At 52.7% G+C, this 20,627-nt stretch overlaps 1 protein-coding gene across 1 annotated transcript; it reads right to left on the minus strand.

The window, feature by feature from the left end:
* Nucleotides 1-16,467: 16,467 nt before the first annotated feature.
* FOXC1 (forkhead box C1) lies at nucleotides 16,468-20,377 on the minus strand. Its single transcript, XM_083623635.1, has one exon. It carries the CDS (start codon nucleotides 19,412-19,414, stop codon nucleotides 17,480-17,482), a length of 1,935 nt encoding a protein of 644 aa, XP_083479761.1. The 5' UTR covers nucleotides 19,415-20,377; the 3' UTR covers nucleotides 16,468-17,479.
* Nucleotides 20,378-20,627: the final 250 nt, after the last annotated feature.

A 20,627-nucleotide genomic window follows, 5' to 3' on the forward strand; every position in this document is an offset into this window, starting at 1 on the left:
TTAGACTGTACAGTGCATTTTTTAATTCTTTCTCCACTACAAGTGGAAGGGGGAGGGGAAACGAGTGTGAGTTATAGAGTTATGCTTCCTTTCCAAAGTTAGGGTACTTCCTTTTTTTTTCTTTTACTCTGAAATAACTGTTTGGAAAACCCAGTGTATGGTGGACCCATCCTACTGACCTAATTAGATTTATGTAAAATCATAGCTATATTATCCAATGGAATCATGTTGAGTTCTGAACATCGCATTATACCTCCTGTTTGATATTTAACCTATCAGGCAATCAGAGGTTTGGAAATGTTTTTTTAAAAAAATCTTAAATCATCTACATGTGGGTTGCATACTATTTCCTACACAGATGTGCTTTTCATGTGTGAAATGTAATGTAAAAAGTTTATTTGTATTGAATGGGTCTTACATATAAGAAGATGGGGTTTTTTTGATAGTCTCCTTAATGTTATTTGTTCAGGGGGCAAAGGGATTGTGCTTCCCTCCCGCTAGCCCTTAGCTACTTGCCCTTTCCACTGCCAGAACCCTTTACAGTATGGGTAACTCAGGCTTGCAGTGCACAGTTCCATCACCCTAATCCTTACTGACTTTAGATGTCTCTCCATGGTAGACCAGGGGTCTTGCTATGTTTTTGAATCTTCAGCTCCCCACCTTAGCATTGTGTATGCACATGTTTGCGGGGTGAGAACCTGTGACAAAAAGCCTCTCTGTGCGGCACCCAATTCCTGCACACAACAGAGCTATTCACATCCCATCCTGTTTCTGCTTACTATAATTAGACATATAGGAGCCTGAAGCTGCCACAAAGATGGCCTTAAAAAAGATTAAAAGGAGAGGAGGGAAATCCAGACTTCAAGGCAAGTAAATATTGTTGAAACATTTGGTGCCAATGTACCAAGGTTAAGCAGAGGTCGCGGGTCCCATACATTTGCCTTCCCCTTGGCTCTCCCGCCTGACAATCACCCTCTGCGCTTCTTTTAACTCTTTGCCTTGAAACGAAAGGGTGGGGCATTGCCAACTTTTCCTCGCGACCCTGCATTTCAGTCAAAACACGGTCGCGTCACAAAAGTTGCGGGCCCGCGTTTCTTAATACGGAAATTGCCTTGAAGTCATGAAGTGCGGATTGAGGGAGTTTGACTGCTGACTGCCGTCCGGTCCCGGGTAAAACTCCCTTCTTGGATTCGAACCACTTTCAGCCCAGCCCAGTCTCCCGCGTTGGTTTTAGAAGGGCAGAGAGAGAGAGAGCCGGGTAGGTTAGAAGCAGGGTGCATGCATTTCCAAGCCGGGAGTAGAACCGATGAAGAATCCAGGAGGAGGAGAGGGCAATGAGAGAGAGAGAGAGAGAGAGAGAGAGGCAGCCCTCTGCTTTCAGGAGGTGTGTAGGGCGGGTGGGGGAGGCGGCGAAGGGAGCTTTGCCCAGCCTGCAGGAGAGAGAGAGAGAGAGAGCACTCTTTGTGTGGCTGCCTGCGAGGGAGGCGGGCGGTGCGATGGAAAGTGTGCGCGCCGCGAGAGGAGGTGGTTTCGGGGTTAGCCAGGGCTTGGGGCCGGCCTGGCTGATGCTCAGAGGGGCAACAGGAGCTGGCGGGCCGGGGAAGGGAGGGGGGGCTCCCAATTGGGACCAGATGCTTCCTCGAGGCTGCCTTCGCAGCAGCAGCAGCAGCGGAGAGGCTGAGCTTAGCCGCCGCTGCCTGGCGCTACTCGCAGCTCCACGCAGGTGCAAGGAAGGAGGGGGGCGCTCGGAGAACAAGAGGGGCTCTTGTTTGGCTGGGCCGAGGAGAGGCCAGCCGCCTCTGGGCTTGCCAAGCCGAGGAGAGGGTTCCCACCTTCGGGAGCAATCGAGCCAGCCAGCCGCTTGGCTTCTGCGCTTAGCTTCAGGCCTTGCACGGAAGGGCAAGTGGCTGCGGGAGCGCGGATCCAACGGGGTGCGTTGCCAGCCGGCGAGGCCCGCTCGGTTCTCCCAGGGCCGCTTGTCTTCATCCTGGGGAAAGGGGTGACTTTCCTTTCTGCTGCGCTCCCTCCCCGACCTGTGTCCGGACTAGACGGCTTCCTTTCACTCCTGCCCTCGCCATGCTCTGGGCACTGCCAGTTATGTGGGCGATTTCAGACAGTTGCTGGCGAGCTGAGCTGCCACTTGGCTCTCCCCGATAAAACTGCTGCTCCCCAACATGATCAGCTAGACCCGAGGCCTGCGGAGCCCCTGGAAATCACTGACTGTGACTCTCTTGTGTTGTTCGCCTTTGCGCTAAGAGCGCTTCTCCGCTGCTTTTTCTTTTCCAGTGCGCTCAAACCACGCATCCGGGCTGATTTTGACCGAAAGGGGTCTGCGGCAGACCGACATGCAGACGGGGCTCTCGAGGGCTAGCATGTCCCGGGAGAAAGCTCAGGCGCCCTCGGGAAGTCCGCACAGCCGTCGAAAACGGCGACGTGTTTAGGGTCAGGCTGTGTTTAGGGACAGGTCACACTTCCACACCTCCCCGGCGCCGGCCTCTATCGCGCCGAAGGGGACCGGGGTGCTGAGAAATCGTGGATAGGTACAGCCCTGATAATGCGCTACAAGAAGCTAAAACACAGGCTTCAGATGTTTTATTTTTTAATTTAAAGGGAGTGGGGGGATTTTGACTGACTTGGTCCCATTATTAGGGAATGTGCAGGGATGCTCGTTTTCTTTGTTTTTCCGGCGGCACCAAAATCCGTGGCAAAACTGGTATGTCAGTTCAAGGAAAGTGGTGGCTTCCCAGCGCCAACCACCGGAAGGGTCTCCTGCGCCATCGCCACAGAAATGCACGCCACAAATTTAAATCACTTGGAAAGTACGTCCGCTGTTTGGACTCACATTAAAGTACCCTGAGCCTTCATTGTAGGTTTACTGAGATAGAGTAATTTCTATTCAAGAGACACAGATTACCCAAGGTTTAACGCCGCTGAGCGGAAAGGGTTAGGAAGTGTTGCGAGGGCAAGGCAAGGCGTGGACAAGCCTGGCGAAAGGAAGGGGACCCGGTGTAAGGAGGTTCCCCAGCGACGGTACTGAGAAGAGGCATTCCTGTTGCAATTTTTTACTGTGCCATTAGAGAGCCTATATTTTGACTGTTCAACGACACGAGACTGAAATCTTGCAAAATAAACTTGCAACTGAGTACCACTGAAATCATGCGTAACTGCATTCGGTGGGAGCTGGCGCGCGTAACGTTTTTCGCATTGCGCTCCTTATCTTCGCTTACACCCTTTTTTGCGCCTATTACGACTCTCAGTAAGCATCCTATGGAAACTCTGGCTCCTGATCTTTGCGCCTTCGAGGGGGGTCCCCTAGCATGGCGGTTCCTTTGTGGTGTTTGGGTGTGTTCAAGTAATTTAAAGGAGCAGCCCTGGTATATCATAATTACCATGTAGTTTTATTTTCCCTTGTAAGACTTACCTCCCAAGTCTTGACTGAGTGAGATGAGCGCAAGTCGGGTCGTGTGGGTTAATGAAAAGTAAACTACCTGATGATTATGAGAAGATGGGGAGCTGGAGACCTCCCCCCTTTTTTCTCGCATGACTTACCTCCCAAGTTCTGGAAAAAAGTGGGTGAAGTGGACAGGGGCTGGGCCTTCTGGATTCATTATTATTTGGGGGGGTTGCATTCAGCCGTCTTCTCCCCACCCGCCGCCGCGCCGAACAACTCCAGTCCTGGCATCCCATCTGCAATATCACTCCCCTGGCATGTTGACATTCATCGTGGCAGGTGACTGCTTTATTGCTGTGGAGGGTGGAAGAGGAGGGAGGTCTGCTTGGCCAGCTCGCATTCCTTGTCAAGGCCCAGTGGGATCCTCCTTCCGACAAGGAATGCGCACATCTCGCATCTTCACCGCAGAATGATTTGTTTCAGACGCTGGCTATATAATAACCGGCAAGTCCCACCAGAAGAGACCGTGCAGCCCGCGTCTTCCAGCTCGTCCCGTCAGCTCTGCCGCGTGCAGGTTGGCGGAAAAAAGCAGGAAAACAGCACGGAGCTGCGTTTTGTTTCCTAAAATGGGCTCCTGGCGCGGCTGCGATATGTTGTTGCCCTCTCTGTGTATGTGACCATCAAGCCTACCCGTCCTTCTTCCCCTAAGAAAAAGATCACACCGGGCCTCGAAGTGGGAAAAGAAGCCGTGGGCTCGATCTCTCTCAGTCGCACACATCCAAGGGGAAGTGGGCCCGAGGGGGCGTGTGGGAGAGCTGGTGGCGGTGACCAGTCTCTGGCACCACGGAGTGGGGACAAGAGGGTGTCTGAAACCCAGAATGAGCCGCAGTTTGGGCGCCTGGTGCTTTCCTGCTCTGCTTGTGCGCAACAGGGTGGAGAGGGTGGAGAGTGGCGCTTCGCAAGGATCAAGGTTCAGCAAGCGGGCGCCTGCGACTGCCCGGCGTTTCCCCTCGCATATCCCGCACCCACAGCCCAGTCTCAACGCGGCTGGCATTCCAGACATCTCAGCCAGTTCCTCCCAGCCTCGCTGCTAAGGTTGCTCTCCGGGTGTGAAGCCTCTTCCTCCCTTCAGTTACTTGTTTGGAGCGCTCCAGAAACCGCGAGCGGCTCTTTGGGCCAGGCCTGCGTCTCTAACCGGTGACGGAAAAGGTAGTGGACAGGGAGGCCAGAAGCTGGCCGTGTCAGCCCCGAGCGCAGCCCGAGGCACCAATCTTACGCAGCAATCTTCTCCTCAGCGTCCCTTCTCCTGTTGTCGAAGAGAAAAGCTATAATGTGATAAACACACTGGCGAACAAGTGACAATTTCCTCTTGGTTTTCGCCTGGCGATCTCTCTCTGTCTCTCTCTTGCAGAGAGACGCGGAGACCCTGGTTACCCTCTAAGATTACCTCTCTGCCTTGGCTGGAAAAGAGCTCTGGGTCAGCTGCATAGGGGAGACTTGCCGTATCAATTAAAGGGTGATATATGATCCCTGCCCGCTCGCCCCCAGCCCTAAACTGAAACTAATAGGTGATTAGAAAGGAGCCCGAAGGCCCCAAAGACGGACGGCTGAGACGGATGGATTTGGGGAGGTATGAGATCGACCTAGGCGATGGGAGAAGGACGGATCGGCGTCCTTCGGAAAGGCCAGTCCCGCTCCGCGCCTGAGTGGAAAACTCAGCTGGAAGGCAGGCCCCGTGGAAAACCGAGGACTTGCTTGTTAAGGGCTGAGACCCGGCACTGCGCAGATAACCCGCTCCAAAGAGGCCTATGTAGTATCTAGACGCGTCTCTTTAACGCTCCAAAGCGGAGCAGCACCCGAACACACGTCCCCCTATTTACTCCAGAGGAATCCAGTCATTGCTGTGAGCGTCCGATGATTGGGTGGGCATGCCCGCCTTGCCTTTGTCTGTGCGCAGAGGCCAGCGGAGGGAAGCGGGAGCCGGGCTGTCTTCGATCCCCCTCCCCCGCGTCCCCCGACGACGCAGGGAATCGTTAGATGGTTTCTGCTTGGAACTGCTGCTGCAGCGAGGGTTCCTCATCATAATCCCCGAGCAGGTCGTGCGAGATGTTCGCCGGAGGGATGACATTCCCTGCTCCCAGGGGCGGGTCATTTGCCTCCAGACACAACAAACTCCAGAAACAGGCAAACACGGCCGAGTTTTGACAGGCTCGAGGAAGCAAAACAAAACGAGAGAGAGGTACAGCGCGGGATGTGCAGAGGGCGAATGAAGGAAGCCCTTTCCCCAAGTCTACTCGAAAGGAGCCTTCCCTGCTTCGCGCGCCTCACCGCTTTCCTTGGCAATCCTCGGCTGTTTTGGAAGGGGTGTTTTGGGGAGGGGAATGGCGGTGTGGTTTCTGCAGATGCCTTCTAAGAAATTGGTTTTTAAACCTTCTAAATGAGAGAGAGCGTGTTTAGACCTTGCACGTTTTCGCGGCTTAATAATCCCACAGAAAGAGTGCGCAGTTCTTTCTCAGAGCTGCTTCTGCCTGACGGTTGTTCCCTCTTTCCGTCTCGTCCTGCCCTCTCCGCCGCCCTTTCCTTAATGCTCGCTCCCTCCTAAGTTGACATTTGGCATGAGAGCTACGCCGAGCCCCTCAAATTAGAGCCCACTTCGGGGCAAACAACAGAAACAGTAGCGCGCCTTTCTCTTGACTTTTTTTAATATATAAAAAAGTCAAGATCTATCATCTAGAAAGTGTGTTTAAGACCGTAGCTTTAAAGAACATTTAGAAAGGGGGTCTTTCCTTGACGAGCGGGCATTGATACACTGAGCATTGCTTTTTAATAATTATTGCATTGGATTCTATGCTTTATCAAAGCACCGCTCTGAAAGCATTTTTATCCAATAAAAAAAGCACTCTGGCATCTGCTGGATTGAAATGGCGCTTGCTTGCTCCCGGTGATTTTAGGGGCCCCTTCCTTGGGCATTTTCTGACGCGCAAATAATTTTAAAAGTAGAAATTCATTAAAAGGTCTCCTTGCCTAGTGATCATGGCATACTTTGCGCTTCTGATCCACGCTTATTCTTGCTTGTTTTAAGGGCAGGCACAGTTCTGAGAGCGGCAGGCAAGAGGCATCCAGTTCGCCTCTCAGCTCTCTGAAGAGTTAATAGCTCCAAATGTGTTGGTTTTCCTGCCTTCTCCCAGGGGTGATGGGGGCAGGGCGGCAGAGGGGGGCGAGAAGAGGGAGAATTTTCTCTATTTGAGGAAAAAGAAAAAAAGGTCGAGCGAAATTGAGCTGGATTTTCCTCGGGCTTGTAATATATGGAGTCTGAATTCTCCGCCCACCCGCTCACCCCCACCCGCTTACCCCCAACCTCTCCAGCAAGAGGTCAGGTGAAAGTCTCCTGCAGGTAAGGCTCGCTCCTTGGCTCACAAATTGTTCCCTTCTGCCCACCCAGGTCGACTCAGATCTGTTTATTTAGGGGAAAGAAAGGAAGGAAAAAGAGCGCTGGACCCTCCATTCTCATCGAAAGGCCCACCGGCGGTCAGAAAACCCTGGCTGATCTGCCTCCCTTTTTCTGTCTTTCCTGCCAGGGCGAACCCCCATCCACGGCAGCAGAAACTTTGTAGAAACAACAACAACAACAGCAAAAGCAAAATAGTCTCCAATATGCAGGGAATAAAGCTACTGGTTTGGTTTGGTTTTTAATTCAGAACGGTTTCCCTACCTCCCTAATCTATTCTCTGTAATAAGGTGAAATACTTGATAGGTAAATCGAAGGCTGGTTTGTGGGGGACAGAGGGCAGGAGGAAGAAGCTCCTAGACACTTTGGGGGAACCCCTCCACACACAAAAGAAGCATGCCTTGTCCCTGAACCCACAGCCAATCCAGGGGCGCTCCTGGCTTCTGCGTCTTTCCTTGCTGGCACCGGATCAAGCGGGTCCCTGGTTTTAAATCAAAGGCCAAACTGTTAGCGAAGACAGAGCAGCACCCCCGCCAGTCCACACACCCCAGTGGCCCGGCGAGTCCAGTTCCTGCCCTAATAAATCGATCCGAAAACGCGCGGGGTGGAACAAAGTCACATTGATTTCAGGAGGTGGTGTGTGCTGTGCGCGCGCCACCGTGTGCCCCCTTTTTATTTCCATCTCCCCTCCGACCCACCCCCCAAAAAAGGCTCTCTTGGAACGCGTTCAAGTTCCGCTGAAATGCACACGGAATTTGCTTCCCAGTGCGCGCCTTCGGGAGCGACTTCGGAGGAAACGGAGGCTTCAGTCAACAAAGCGATTAAGGCGCTCGGGAGTCTCGGGTTTGGGGGCTCCGGCCGATCTGGTTTGGAGGTCGCCTGGGCAAGCGCGGCCCGTTCTCAGGCTCTCTCCCTCTCTCCTCATATATATACATTCGGGTTGGAATTACAGCGGCCTCCGCGCGCCCCCCGCCCCATATATAATATGCTCAATATGCTACTAAATTGGAAGTCGGTCACGGGAAGAAAAAGAGAGAAGAGAAGGGGGGGAGCAGCAGCAGCCAAGAAAACATAAACGAAAATAAAACGACCAACGGTGGGGCGCAGGCTGTGGGGCGGACAGATAGGCTTCTTTAAGTAACCCAAGAGAGAAAAAGAAAGAGGAGGTGTGTGTCAGAAAATGTCTGGAAAAGCTGCAGAACAAAGACCCAGGCCCAGGCTTCCGCTTCTGCCCCGAATTCCCCTACAAGGCGGCCAAAACTCCGCGGGAGTGACCGGCCGACTCCAAATGGGATTCGATTTCGGTGCCAAATAGGCGTCTGCCGCCCCCCGCCCTTGAGAGCCGCTAGGTGTTTCTTTCTTTGTAAGAAAAGCGTTGAAGAATTCCGAGGTGATTTAACTACGACGACCACCGCTTTGATTTAAAAGCCAAAGCAAGTATAGAGTGTGATCTCAAGCTCACTGTTGCTTTTCGAGGACACGGCTTTTCAGAGCTCCGGGCCCTGCTGCGACGGCCCCTCTTGCATAGTAGGCCTCCCCTCCGACGCGTGCATCGCCCGACCTGCTCTATGGATGTAGCAAGGGACTCGCGGGTCTTGTCGGCAGGATCCATATGGGTTTGGGGTTTTTTGTTTAGGGCCAATGCGGGGTGTAATGTGATGAAGCGGACCACCTACCTTCGGGTTTTGGTTTCTGCTTTCTTTTCGGATTAACTACTTGGCTTGGAGAGGCATTCGAAAAGCAAAACAAAAATAAAAGCGGGGGGGGGGAGACACAGCAACCAAACAACGCCAGGGGCATATAAGTACAAGCGATTTGTAATGGGCTAGTTTGTGGAGGTGGTCTTCTATCCCGGATCGGTAGAGGAACGAGCACGGTCGTTCCCACCAAGCTTTTGTGAAAAGGCTGGAGCGCAGGGCGCTTTTCCTTCACTGGTTCGACATGCCAGACTCTTAACGGGAGTTTCTGCCCAGTCACTTCTGAGGATGCGATCCTAAGCAAGCTTACATCCTTTAGACTTGCGCTCGGTTAAGAATGTATTGGATGGGGGCCGGCGGAGAGTGCCGGGTGTTGATCTCCTCATACGTTTGTCATCCCTAATGAGCCATTCCCAGACAACCCCTTTTCCTCTCCTTACCACTCCCAGGTACCAGGGCTGTAAAAAAATGCGAGCCTGCTCTTTCTCTGGGTGGGGGGGTCGTTCCCTTTCCACACACACACACCCCATCCCCACCCCTCCAGTTCCGGGGTGCTGGGGGGGACAATGCTGCCTTTCTCCTCCACCTTCTTCTCTTGCTGGGGCGTTTGCGCCTCCTGTGCAGGGTAAGAAAGACCCTCCGGACGGCTTGCAAGGCAGGCCCTGCTCCTGGTTACTGCAGAAGCCGGGCTATTTCAAGCGCACCGCGGATCTCCCTACACATGGTTTCCTTCTCGGTGAACTTAACGCCTCTTCCTCCCACTGGAGGCATTTGGCGATTGTTTCGTTAAATGAGACGCCGGTTAATTAAAATAAAACACAATCGCCCATTAGGCTGCTCCTCTGGAAGGACACGGATGGTGGACATCCTTTCGCTTGCTCCCCGCCTCCCCTTCGGTCCACTGCTCTGATTAAATCGGATTCCCTTTTCGGCTTGGACTGATTTTAGGGATGGGGGGACACTTCCAGCCTAGGGGGAGAGAAGGAGGGAGGGAGGTGAGATCCGTCGCCGTTTCCAGTGGGCCTGGTGCAAAATCAACCCAGGCGTGAGCTTTGTATCAAACTGTCCTCTTTACATCTCGTGCTGAAATCCTCCCCACACTTCGCTGGGAGTCTGGCCCATTCAACTGAGGGGTGCGGGGCGGTGGGCTTAATTCCCAATAAGCAGTAGGACCGGCATCTGATCATCTTTAGCAAAAGTCTGGGGTGTGTGGAGAGGAAGAAGAAGACTGTACAACAGGCTTGGAGGAAGATCTCTGAGTAACCCCCCAAAAGAATCGGCAAACTTCCTCAAATATGGGAAATGATGTAACAAAACCCCACACAAATAGTTGGATTTATTGAGGGGGGTGGGAGAGAGAAAGAGATAAGAAAAAGAGCAACAACGACAAAGCCCCACAGTAGTATTATAAAAGAGAGGAGGGGTGTGGTGGGTGGGTGTTTGAGACTGGCACTGATCAGTGTTTCAGGGAGAAACAAGAGAGCTTTGGTACCTATTTCAAAACTTGAGACAAATGGGCTGGATATAACATTACTGCCGAGTTAAAGAGGGCTAGGAGACTATCAAAATACTTTAAATATTTTATATAATATTATGGATGCACAGAGCAGATGCACTCTCTGTGTGGCCCACAGCTGTGCAATGAATGCTAGCTAACCAGGTAACTAAACTGTATCTATTGCGGTTCGTCTCCACGTGATAAATGTTATTTTGACAATTTGCTATGTAATAATGCTAATCGAGCCAAATTTCAGCTAAATGTGACCCCGTATAAGGATGCATCGCTAGCAGTATCGATATTTCTCTTGCAGCGCCTGATAAAAGATTATATTAAATCCCACAGGCCCGGGAGAGGAGGGGAAGAGGCGCTTTTTGGTGAGAGTTAACATGACCAAAGGAAGGAACCCGATGGAAAGCCCCAGCGCTCTTTCAACATAGGAAGCCTGTGAATTCAAGCACTGGAGGGGGGAGATGTTATCAGGCTTCTCATGAGGAAATCTAAAAATATTTTTTTTTCCTGGATAGAAAAGCCAGGAACGTCTTTTTGTATTAATAAAACATATACAGTATTTCAAAGTATCTGTAAGTAAACAGCATTCCGTGCAAAATCCTGAGCTCCTTAGACTTTTGTGAACAAAACTAATTTTACAAAAGCTTTACCTATTTTAGGACCTAGACAATTTAGTAGGTCATAGAGTTCAGCTGTCTTCGGTGGGGCTTGCTTCTAAGTAAGCGGGTTTAGGATTGCAGCCTTCATTTGGCAGAGGCACAAGTTTTCTATTCAGTCAACATATGAGCTGGATTTGGATTTAGCAGACAGATCACAAAGGACTGAAACATTTACAGTTGCAAAACACAATGGGGAAGAAGTGGCTGGATTTAAGACGGCCAAAGTCAGCATAAATAAAAGATCTAATTTCAATCTCAATTCAACAGATTTAAAATCGGGTGTACATCTCAAATCTAGGTATGTTTACCCGGAAATATGTTCCACTGAGTTCAGTGGAGCTTAATCCCAGGTAAACGTGCATTAGGACTGTACCCTAAATCAGATTCGGATTCCTCATACGGAATAACTCCAAACATTGTCGATATGAATAAAACCTGAACAGGATCGATTTCTTTTCTTCAGAGGGGAACACCCCCACCGCCCATTAATTCAAAGAGAGGGGAGATTATGCAAGCATCCTGCGCCACCAATTTCTGTACAGCTGAAGCTTTTGCATAAGCAGGAGGGTGGATCGTAGCCCGCGGTTCAGAAGTTAGACGTTCAAACTTTCCATACTCAGTGTCGTCTGAACTGACGTTGCCGTTTGCGCAGCTCTATACGCAATCTCGTTAATCTGTAGGATTTGCCTTGGGTTTTTTGTTGTTTTTTTAAGGCGCTAAATTACATTCGTGTCAGGAACCTTTGGCTTACGTGGATGGTGAATGGGGTGCGGTGAAACTGGGGCAACTCCCACGCTGTACCCACGCACATCCCTTCTCTGACCAGTTTCCTTTGACATAAAATAAGCCTCTATGAAAAGTTAAATGAACTGTTTACACGCAGTTTAAAATCATCTACCTCTCCCTTTATCTCTAGATTCTAGATAGACATAACATCCCAGGCCAGGAAGATCAGCACAATGATTTCTCTTCTACCCCGAAAGTTGTTGTCAAGCATCTACTTGGAACCAAGCCCCACGGGCGTCAAAGGCGCTCGCATCCAAGCAAACCTGCTTTGCGTGCGTCGCAGCCTTTGACAAGCATCCTGAATTATGCGCTGGACCTCGCACGCTTTTCTCTTCGATACATAACCCACTCCATTTTGCAGCGCGGGACGACAGCATCTAAGGCCTGATTCACAACCGGTTGAGATGCAGGCCTTCGGGTGTTCCGAGGGCTGCGGATCGCTTGATCTCTCTCTCTCTCCCCACCCCCCACGCTGCTCAGCTAGAGGGCGAGGAGTAGTAAATGCTATCAAGAGAACAGTTAGGTATCTTCCAGCCCCATCAGGCCAGGCAGTGGGAGAGGCCTAGAAGCTGGAGTAGCGGCAGCTCCCTTCGCTCCCCCACAGCCTGCTGGAGCCGGTCCCAATTTACCGTGATTCACTGTCTAGCTACGGGCCTCCAAGCTCCCCCTCGCCGCCATTTGGTGCGTAAAAATTCGGGGGGCGGCCGGCCGCGTTTCATTCTCCCGGGACCACGTGCAGGCCAGCAGGGTGAGGAGTGGAGGTAGGGAGGCCTGGACTGCGTCAAGGAGACGCCAGCACAAAGGCTCTATTCATGGGCAGCCATCAGCAAGCCCAAGTCCCTCTGTGGTACTCCTCTGGAGCAAGAGAGGGGCTCCAGCCTGAGCCAGGCTCACCTGCGCGCCAGGCTCAGTTGCTTGGCCTGAGTATATGAAGGCGAACGATTCCCTGACCTTCCTGCTGCCTCCATCCTTTCCTCGCCTACGTCTATCTCTTCCAAGGCCTCCTTCTTAGGAGAGCCTGGACGTCCAAACACGCGAGGCAGGTTTCTAGAAACCCCTCCTCGTCTCCCTTTCCGAAAGCGTCGATCTCTCCGCTGTTCCCTGGCTGGGGGTCGGGGAAGGAGTGCCGGGGGAGTGACAGGGCCCATCTGCCGATCCACCTGTAGCTGGCGGGTTTTCCTCCTCCTCCTCCTCCTCCTCCTCACACGTTTGCCTTCAAAACAAAACAAAAGGTGGCAACCGAGGAGTAAACAGCGAGTAACGAACAGCTTGGGAGCAGGCGAGTGGTGAAACAAGAGCGCAACTGAGTGGCCTCTTTTGTCTAAAGAAAGGCTTCCCTGCGCGCTGGTTGGGTCAGACTGCAATCCGGATCCTGACCTCCTGTCATCTCCTGTCAACTCCCTGGGAGCTGTAGCCGCTGGATACTATCACCCTAATGCACATAGAAATGACGAAGAAAGAGACCACGATTTCCCAGGCTGGTCCTTACGGGGAACAACTTCTGTTCACATCAACGGGGACAGACTTCCATCTAGATTCCTTTTTTAAAAGAGAAAAAGTTATCTGAGGGCAAACTAGCCAGCTCTTAAAGCAACCGAAGAGTGACGCCTGCAAGCCCCAGGGGTTTAAGACTTAGTTGCAAGGGTTCAAAAGGCTCTTTGCTTCTCATTCCTGGAAACTTTGTTCAGATATTGCAGCAACGCAGCTTCCTCCGCCCCACTTTATACATTTTTACCTGTGAGTAGACTATACTGTGTTTAAAAGGGAACTTCACTACCCCAAGTAAATGTTATGGGCCATGCTGATTCCATGCCTAGTTGCATAGCTGCCCACTTTTCCCTTTTTTAAAAGGGAAATTCCCTTATTCCGAATAGGATTCCTCGCAAGAAAAGGGAAAAGTTGACAGCTATGCCTAGTTGGGATCAAAGATGCCTCGCTCTCATTTCCCTGGAAAGGGGTCTGCGTGTTTCTTAAGAAAGAAAAGGGGGAAGGAAATAAAAGACTTAGTCTTGGTCACACTTCAGCCGGACTGCAGCCCAACCATTTTACGTGAGAGTAAGTCTCACCGATTTTAGGGAGATTCGCTTCGGAGTAGGTGGTCGTACGATGTCGACTCTCCGCCTTAAAAAGGGGGTGGGTGGGTGTCTTAATCGGCTGGCTGGCTTTGTGGCACGCACTGAAACCCAGTTCTTCTTCCTACGTCGTTTGCCCCCAAATCTATGTATTTTGTCGTGGCCTCTGCTCCTGCAAATGGGGTCCTCTGATCCCATCTGGCTGCGGACTACTGGGAAGGCAGGAAGTAGCTTTCGCCAGTGGAAATCGAGGCGATCAGCAAACAAACATCATCCGAAGAAAGACTCTCCTCCCCGCCACTCTGTCTTCTCTCACAAAGGACATTGGGGTGGGAAGAGGGGGGTGGTTGGAAAGAAAGGACCTAAGGAATAAGCCTGCCATAAGCACAGTTCGTAAATTCCCCGTTTATGAGCTCACTGAAACCAAGAGTGTCTCCCATTGATGGCTTGCACACCGACGCCTCAGTTGAACGTGGTGGGACCACCTCTGAGGTTCCTCAACTTGGTTTCCCCACCCCAGCTCTGAAAAGACACAGCTAATAAACTGAAGGGATGTGACAACACACAGGGTTGCCCACCTCCGATTATTCCCTTCCTTTCTCCCTGGCTCCTTATATGTACAAAACACAAAGAGCGCGCGAGAGTCAGCCAAAATTATAAATGCCCATGAGCGCGGCAGTCTGATTTCAGTGGGAGAGTGAAGCACAAAGCCAGGCCGATTCTCTCCCACTGGATAGAATGGGGCTTTGAAAACGTTTCCACGATTCGTTTCGCTTTCGGAGAACGAACTTCAACTAGCCACATGCTCTGGTTCGCTAGATGGAACTGGATGTGTTAAGCTCAAAACGTACAAAGGCTCATCTATACGAATCTATTCCGAAATAAAAAAGATCAAATCGAAAGCGATCCTGCTACTTTCCTGAAGCTCTCTTTGAATCGGGAATTGCTAGTCGTGCTAAGGCCAGATCAGTTAAAGCCATATCGCAAGCTGTGCACCAAAGCAAACTTCAGCAGGCTCACTCAGGACCATTGAGTTCAATGGAATGTAGCAAGTAGGTGCCTTAAAAAGAGTCACAACTCCATCCGTAACACGGTTAAAATCAAGTATTTTGAGGTTAGGCCGATTTCATATTCTAGGCAGGCCTGCTAATTTTAACTTCTTTACTCCCGAATCCTTACATATTTAATAACTTTAGGTTAACTGAATTGCAGATCGGACTGTGGTTTAAATTCAAGTCCAAGCTATATAGACTAGCAGCTGACATACTAATAATTAAAGTATTTTGCCGCATTTCGAAAGTGCTCTTCGCAAATAAAGGAGGGGAGAATCGTTCCCAGGGTGCAATTCCGAGGTTGTAAACGCTTTCCTGAGAGTAAATGCCATTGAGCTCAGTAGGACTCCTACTTTCAAACAAGCCACATACATAGGATAAATCCGCACAGCGTCACCCTCAATCCGGGTCTACGTCTCACAATTCGAAGCACTTTGAAAAAGGAAGCAAATGCCCAATTCACAAACAAACACACAAGATCACAAGAGTGCAATTGCGTGAGATTAATTCCGATAGGGAAATGCAATAAAAAGCGAGGAAAATCCGTCCCCAAGTTTCTGAGCTCTTGCTTGATGCTACTCTGGAGGCACGGCTAAGATGAGAAGGCGCCTACTCAGGTTTTAATTAAATTAGCCCGGATTTATTTACTGTTTGCGGCCTTTAACAACCCGGGAGCAATTACTGCCAAGTGTTGCCTCCGATAAGAGCGCCTGATAGGAGCTGCGTTCTCTTGAAAAATGCTCACCGGAGGCTCCCCAGAAAGACAGCCTCGCCTCGCCTCTGACAGCGCGGCCGATCCTTCGCAGATAAAAGGCTAAATTGCATTTTGTTGGGTTATTCACGTGTTTCCTCCATTCCTTGCAAACCTCATTGAGAGATGACCTGAAGGCGAGTTTCTACATTTGACCAAAACATCACCCGTTGCTATTTGCAGCCATCCGCAAAGGGGGTTTCTTCTGCTTGAAGTGTGTTTGTGTGCGTAAGAGAGAGAGGGAAAACGACTCCAACGCTAGGTAACAATGAGGGAGACTAGTTTTCCTTCTCAGTTCTTTGTGTATATAGAATCGCTCCCTGGGAAAGCAGCAAAAAATATTTAAGAACTAGAGACCTGTCTAGAATAATGAGGGAAGGGGAAACAAATCCAGGACGCCATGGTTTGTGGAACGAGTTGCCCAAGAAACATGTTCGAGGGGGAGGGAACTGAGCAGCTCCCCCCCCATTAGTTCACATTGGAAGAAAGGGTTTTAAGGATCTTATTACTATTCTATAAAATATAGCTGCCTATATTTAGAAAATTCAGAAACCTGCACATGCATAAATGTCACTTTTTTTTCATAAAAGCACGCATTAATTTGCAAATGAAGATCAGGACCTCCTGCGACTTCTTTAACGCCTTCCTCTTGATATGGGACAGATTACGGCCCTGGGCCTTCCGCGGATATATTTCTAAGCTCCAATATTTGTCAAATAGCTCAAGCCCTCTGCATCTGCTGCCTCGCAACAGTGATGGCTTGGTGGCTTACATTTTCCACCTATTCGCTAAGATTAATAACCATAATAGTCAGAACTCATAAGTAACAGCAGCAGCAGCAACCTGAGCATCAGCCAGTGTAATCAACATTTGTTTTTAAGTCGATTCCAGCCGCATCCAAGCCCACACACCCAACATAGATTTTTAAAAATCGATTGACATAAATGATATTTATTTACAAGTTTAGGACTAACCAGAAGCTTAAATTCTGTTGTTTTTGGTTTAACCGGTTGATGGGAGCGAGTTACCCAAGAAACATTTTTTTTTAAAATGTATTTTTCACTTAGCCCACACTGGAAGAAAGTAATTCTACCATCAACATTTCAGCTGTAGAATTTTTAATTTTTTCCTTTAAAAAGTGGGGTTAATATATCCAGACTTATATGGTCTCAGTCCAACTGAATGGTAATTTATTAATAAACAAGCAAGGCAGTAACTTCAGGGTATCTCCAACAAAAAAAAGGAAAAAATGATAAACGATAAAATAAGATTAATACAGCTTCCCATTTATATATATAAATGAAAATAAAACAAAACAAAAATCAATGTTTAACGTTATTTTAAAGTCAACCTTTCTGAAAGCATTGGGTGGGGTGGGGTAAAAAGAACACTTTCTGGTGTTTGGTCCAAAAGTTCCAACTACAGATTTAAAAATAAATTACTATGCATCCATTTACATTTTCGAAACAAATCCTTGCGTATAAGGAGTCCTTGCAGGGGAGAGGAAAGGAAGGGGCTTTCTAAGGCGGCGTCGCTTGCAAACCAGGGACGAAACTCGCGTGGGCTTGAGCGAACCCGGATTGCGCCTTCATTGAGGGCTGCGATCCACACCACCCCGTGGAATTCGATGGAGCCGCTGGACTTATCCCCGCGAGACTCTCGCCGCTGGTTGGCTGGCATTTCCCGCGCGCTCAGTCGCCGGCGCCCAACCAAGCGCCGGACCAGCAGCCAATAAGGCTGGCGCAAAAGGGCGCGCAGGGTGGGAGCCACACAACGCGGCCGGCAGAGCCTCTCGGAGAGGGAGGCGAGGGAAGAAGGCACCCTCTCTTTTTGGGTGTGGGGAGGGTAGTTTCTAAGGCAAGGAAGAAAAGCACAAACTTACGTGTTATTTGGAGTAACACTGTCCTTTAACAAACCATGTCCTTAGTTAATAAAAGGGATGTCTTTGGGTAAGAGTCTGTGGAGGTTTTGCGCGGGCTTCGGGGGCACCGAGCGTCGTGTTCGTGTGTGTGTGTTTATAGTGGAAACACGGCTTCTCCAGCGTCCCCTCAGAGCGCGGCGGCGGCGGCGGCGGCGGCTGAGGGCCCGCTTCTCCCCTCGCCGCTCTCCTCGGTCAGAACTTGCTGCAGTCGTAGACGAAGGCGCCCGAGGGCCGGTAGAGCGGCTGGCTGCCGGGAAAGGCCATTTGGCAGCTGCTGGCGGCCGCCGCCGCCGCGTTGCCGTTGACGGGCGAGTTGCTCAAGCCCAGGCGCTGCGACGACTCGAACATCTCCCTCACGGCGTGGAAGTTCTGCTGCTGCACCGGGTAGCCCGACGGCGACGGCGACGGGGACGACGAGGCGGCGGCGGCAGCGGCCGCAGCAGCAGCCGCCGCCGCGGCCGCCGCGGCTGAGGCGGGCGCCAAATGAGCGAGCTCGCCCACCGCCGTGGCCTGGTTGAGGTACCAGGAAGCCAGGCGGCCGCCACCGCCGCCGCCGCCTTGCGGGTGCCCCTCCTGAGGGCTCAGGCTGAGGGAAGAGGCGCTGCTGCTGCTGCTGGCCGCCAGGCTGTACTCGGGAAGGGGGTCCTGCTCCACCGGGCTGCCGCTCAGGTGGCCTCCGCCGCCTCTTTCTCCGCCGGCAGCAGCGGCAGCGGCGGCAGCAGCGGCCGCGTAGAGGCTCATGGCCTGCAAGTTGCAGTGATAACTATTGGCGCCGCCGCCGCCGCCGGCTTGCGTGATGGCACTGCTGCCCGTCGTGTTGACGCCCTGGCTGCAGGGGGCGCTGTAGAGCGCGCTCTGCGCAGCCGCAGCCGGCGAATAGCAGCTGCTGAGCGCCAGCGAAGGCGGCGGCAGCGCCGAGGTCCGCGACGTCGAGGCGCTCGAGGGGCTGGACGACGACGAGGACGGCGGGGCTGCGGTGCCGGCCGTCGGGGGCAAAGCCAAGAGCTCCCCGGCGCCCTGCCCCGGGGAAGCGCGCAGGGAGGTCATGATGATGTTGTCCACGCTGAAGCCGCCGGCGCCCGCCCCCCCGGGGGGCCCTCCGGGGTGGTGGTGGGGCGGCGGCGGGTGGTGGAGATGCGGGTGGTGGTGATGGTGATGATGGGCGTGCGGGTGAGAGTGGTGGTGCGGGTGGTGGGCGTGCGGGTGCTGGCTGGGAGGCGCTTCGGCGGCGGCCGTCGGGGGCTCCAAGCCCAGTGCTCTGCCGCCGCCGCTGCCGTGCGGGCTCCCCGCTCCGCTGGAGAGGCTGCTGGCGCTGGAGCTCCCGGGGCTCTCGATCTTGGCCACGGGCGCGCCTCCCAGCGGGGACAGCGCTCGAGGGGGCGACGTCGAGCCGTTCTCCGTCTTGATGTCCTGCAGCCTCACCGGAGGCGCCTGCTGCTGCTGCTGCTGCTGCCCACCTCCGTCTTGCTGCTGCTGCTGGTGCTGCTGTCGAGTCGCCGTCTGCTGCTGCGTCTGCTCCTTGCTGTGGAGGCGCTCCTTCTCCTCCTTGTCCTTGACGGCGTCTTTCTTCTTGAAGCGCCTCCGTCGGCGCAGGAACGAGCCGTTCTCGAACATGTTGTACGAGTCCGGGTCCAGGGTCCAGTAGCTCCCCTTGCCGGGCTTCTTGTCGTCTCGGGGCACCTTGACGAAGCACTCGTTGAGCGACAGGTTGTGGCGGATGGAGTTCTGCCAGCCTTGCTTGTTGTCCCGGTAGAAGGGGAAGCGCTCCATGATGAACTGGTAGATGCCGTTCAGCGTGATCTTCTTATCCGGCGCGTTCTGGATAGCCATGGTGATGAGAGCGATGTAGCTGTACGGAGGCTTCACCAAGTCCTTGGGCTGCGGCGGAGGCGGGTAAGGGCCGTACGGCCTGCCCATGCCGCCTCCACCACCACCTCCGCCTCCTCCTCCTCCGCCGGCGCCCGGGTACTGCTCGTGGGCCGCCGGGTGCGGAGAGTACATGCTCATCGGGGCCGGCATGGCCGCGTAGCCCCCTCCGGCCGCCGCGCGGTAGTAGCTCTGCTCGCCGCCCAGGTATGGCACCACTCCCAGCGAGTTGGGGCTGGAGACCGAGTAGCGCGCCTGCATGGCCTCCCTGCCAGCCAGCCAGCCGGACCAAGCGGCAGCAGCTTCAGCAACAGCAGCAGCAGCAGACTGGCCTCCTCCGCCGCCTCCGCCGCCGCCTCCTCCTCCTCCGCCGCCTCCGCCTTTGCTTTCCCCCCTCCACCCCTCCGCAGCTCCAGAGCCAAAAAAGTATAAACCAGAAGAGGCGACCAGGATCTTTCCTTTCCGCCCCGCTTCCTCCCCCGAAAAGGGAGCAAGCAAGCGAGCAAGCGGACGAAAACTTCGGGGTCCCGTTAAAGTTTGCTGCTTTCCCCTCCCCCACTCAAGCGGGCCAAAAAATTAAATAAATGGAAAGGAGAGGGGGGTGGGTTGATGATGGTCGTAGGGAGGGGAAATAAGTCTCCTTTTCTTCCTGCTGCTGCTGCTACTCCTTCTTGCTCTTCTTAAAACAAGGCGCCGAGCCTCCACGGAAGCGGCCGCCGCCGAGAGGAAAAGCCAGTTACTTCCATCGAGGGCGAAACTGGAGTCCCGCGCGCTCCTTTGCGTAAAGCAGAGCGCACAAAACCCCCTCGTCGCTTATTTCCCGAGCGCCTTTCCTTCCCCCTTCTTTTTCTTCCTCCACGGAGGTGGACAACAGGTTGAGATTTCTTCCTTTAAAAAAGGAATAAAGACCGAGGCAAGCGAAGGAAACCAAGAAGAAGAAGAAGCGTGCGTTGGTTGGAGGGGCGCGAGAGACCGGATATTTTTTCTCTCTCTCTCTCTCTTTCTCGGACTCAAGTAAGAAAAAAAGACCCAAAAAAACCACCTTCCCCAAGCGGTCTGCGGTTGTTCAGCGCGGCCTCCTGCCTCCCTTTCTCCTACAGTCTCTTTTCAGCCGCGCGCTGCTCGGAGAAGCATTTGGAAAAACTCCTGAACTTTTGAGCATCCGTCACCAAGGCGAGGACTTTTTTACGCACTCGCAGGGCTCCTTTCCTCCCCTCCTCTTTCCTCCCCTCTTTCCCTTCCCCCTCCCTTTTTCTTTCGAGACTGGGAGGCCCCGCCCCGCCCCGGTGGCGTAGCCAATGAGAAGACGCCTCCGAGCTTTGAAGGGGCGGGTTGGGCTCGTAGCTTCAGCAGAAGCCGCGGCGGCGGCAGGAACAGCAACTTGGAGAATGATAGTTCTGGGACTGGCCACACACGCGCACGTCGCCCTGCCCTCTCCTCCCTCGCGCGTATATAGCTCCTCCGCGCGGCCCGA

The sequence above is a fragment of the Podarcis filfolensis genome (genome assembly GCF_964270895.1).
Source record: "Podarcis filfolensis genome assembly, chromosome: 7".
In the NCBI taxonomy this organism is placed as follows: domain Eukaryota; kingdom Metazoa; phylum Chordata; class Lepidosauria; order Squamata; family Lacertidae; genus Podarcis; species Podarcis filfolensis.

What these genes read in the sequence shown, in the direction of transcription:
- FOXC1 (XM_083623635.1), bottom strand. Translation starts at nt 19,414, where the DNA reads ATGCAGGCGCGCTACTCGGTCTCCAGCCCCAACTCGCTGGGAGTGGTG.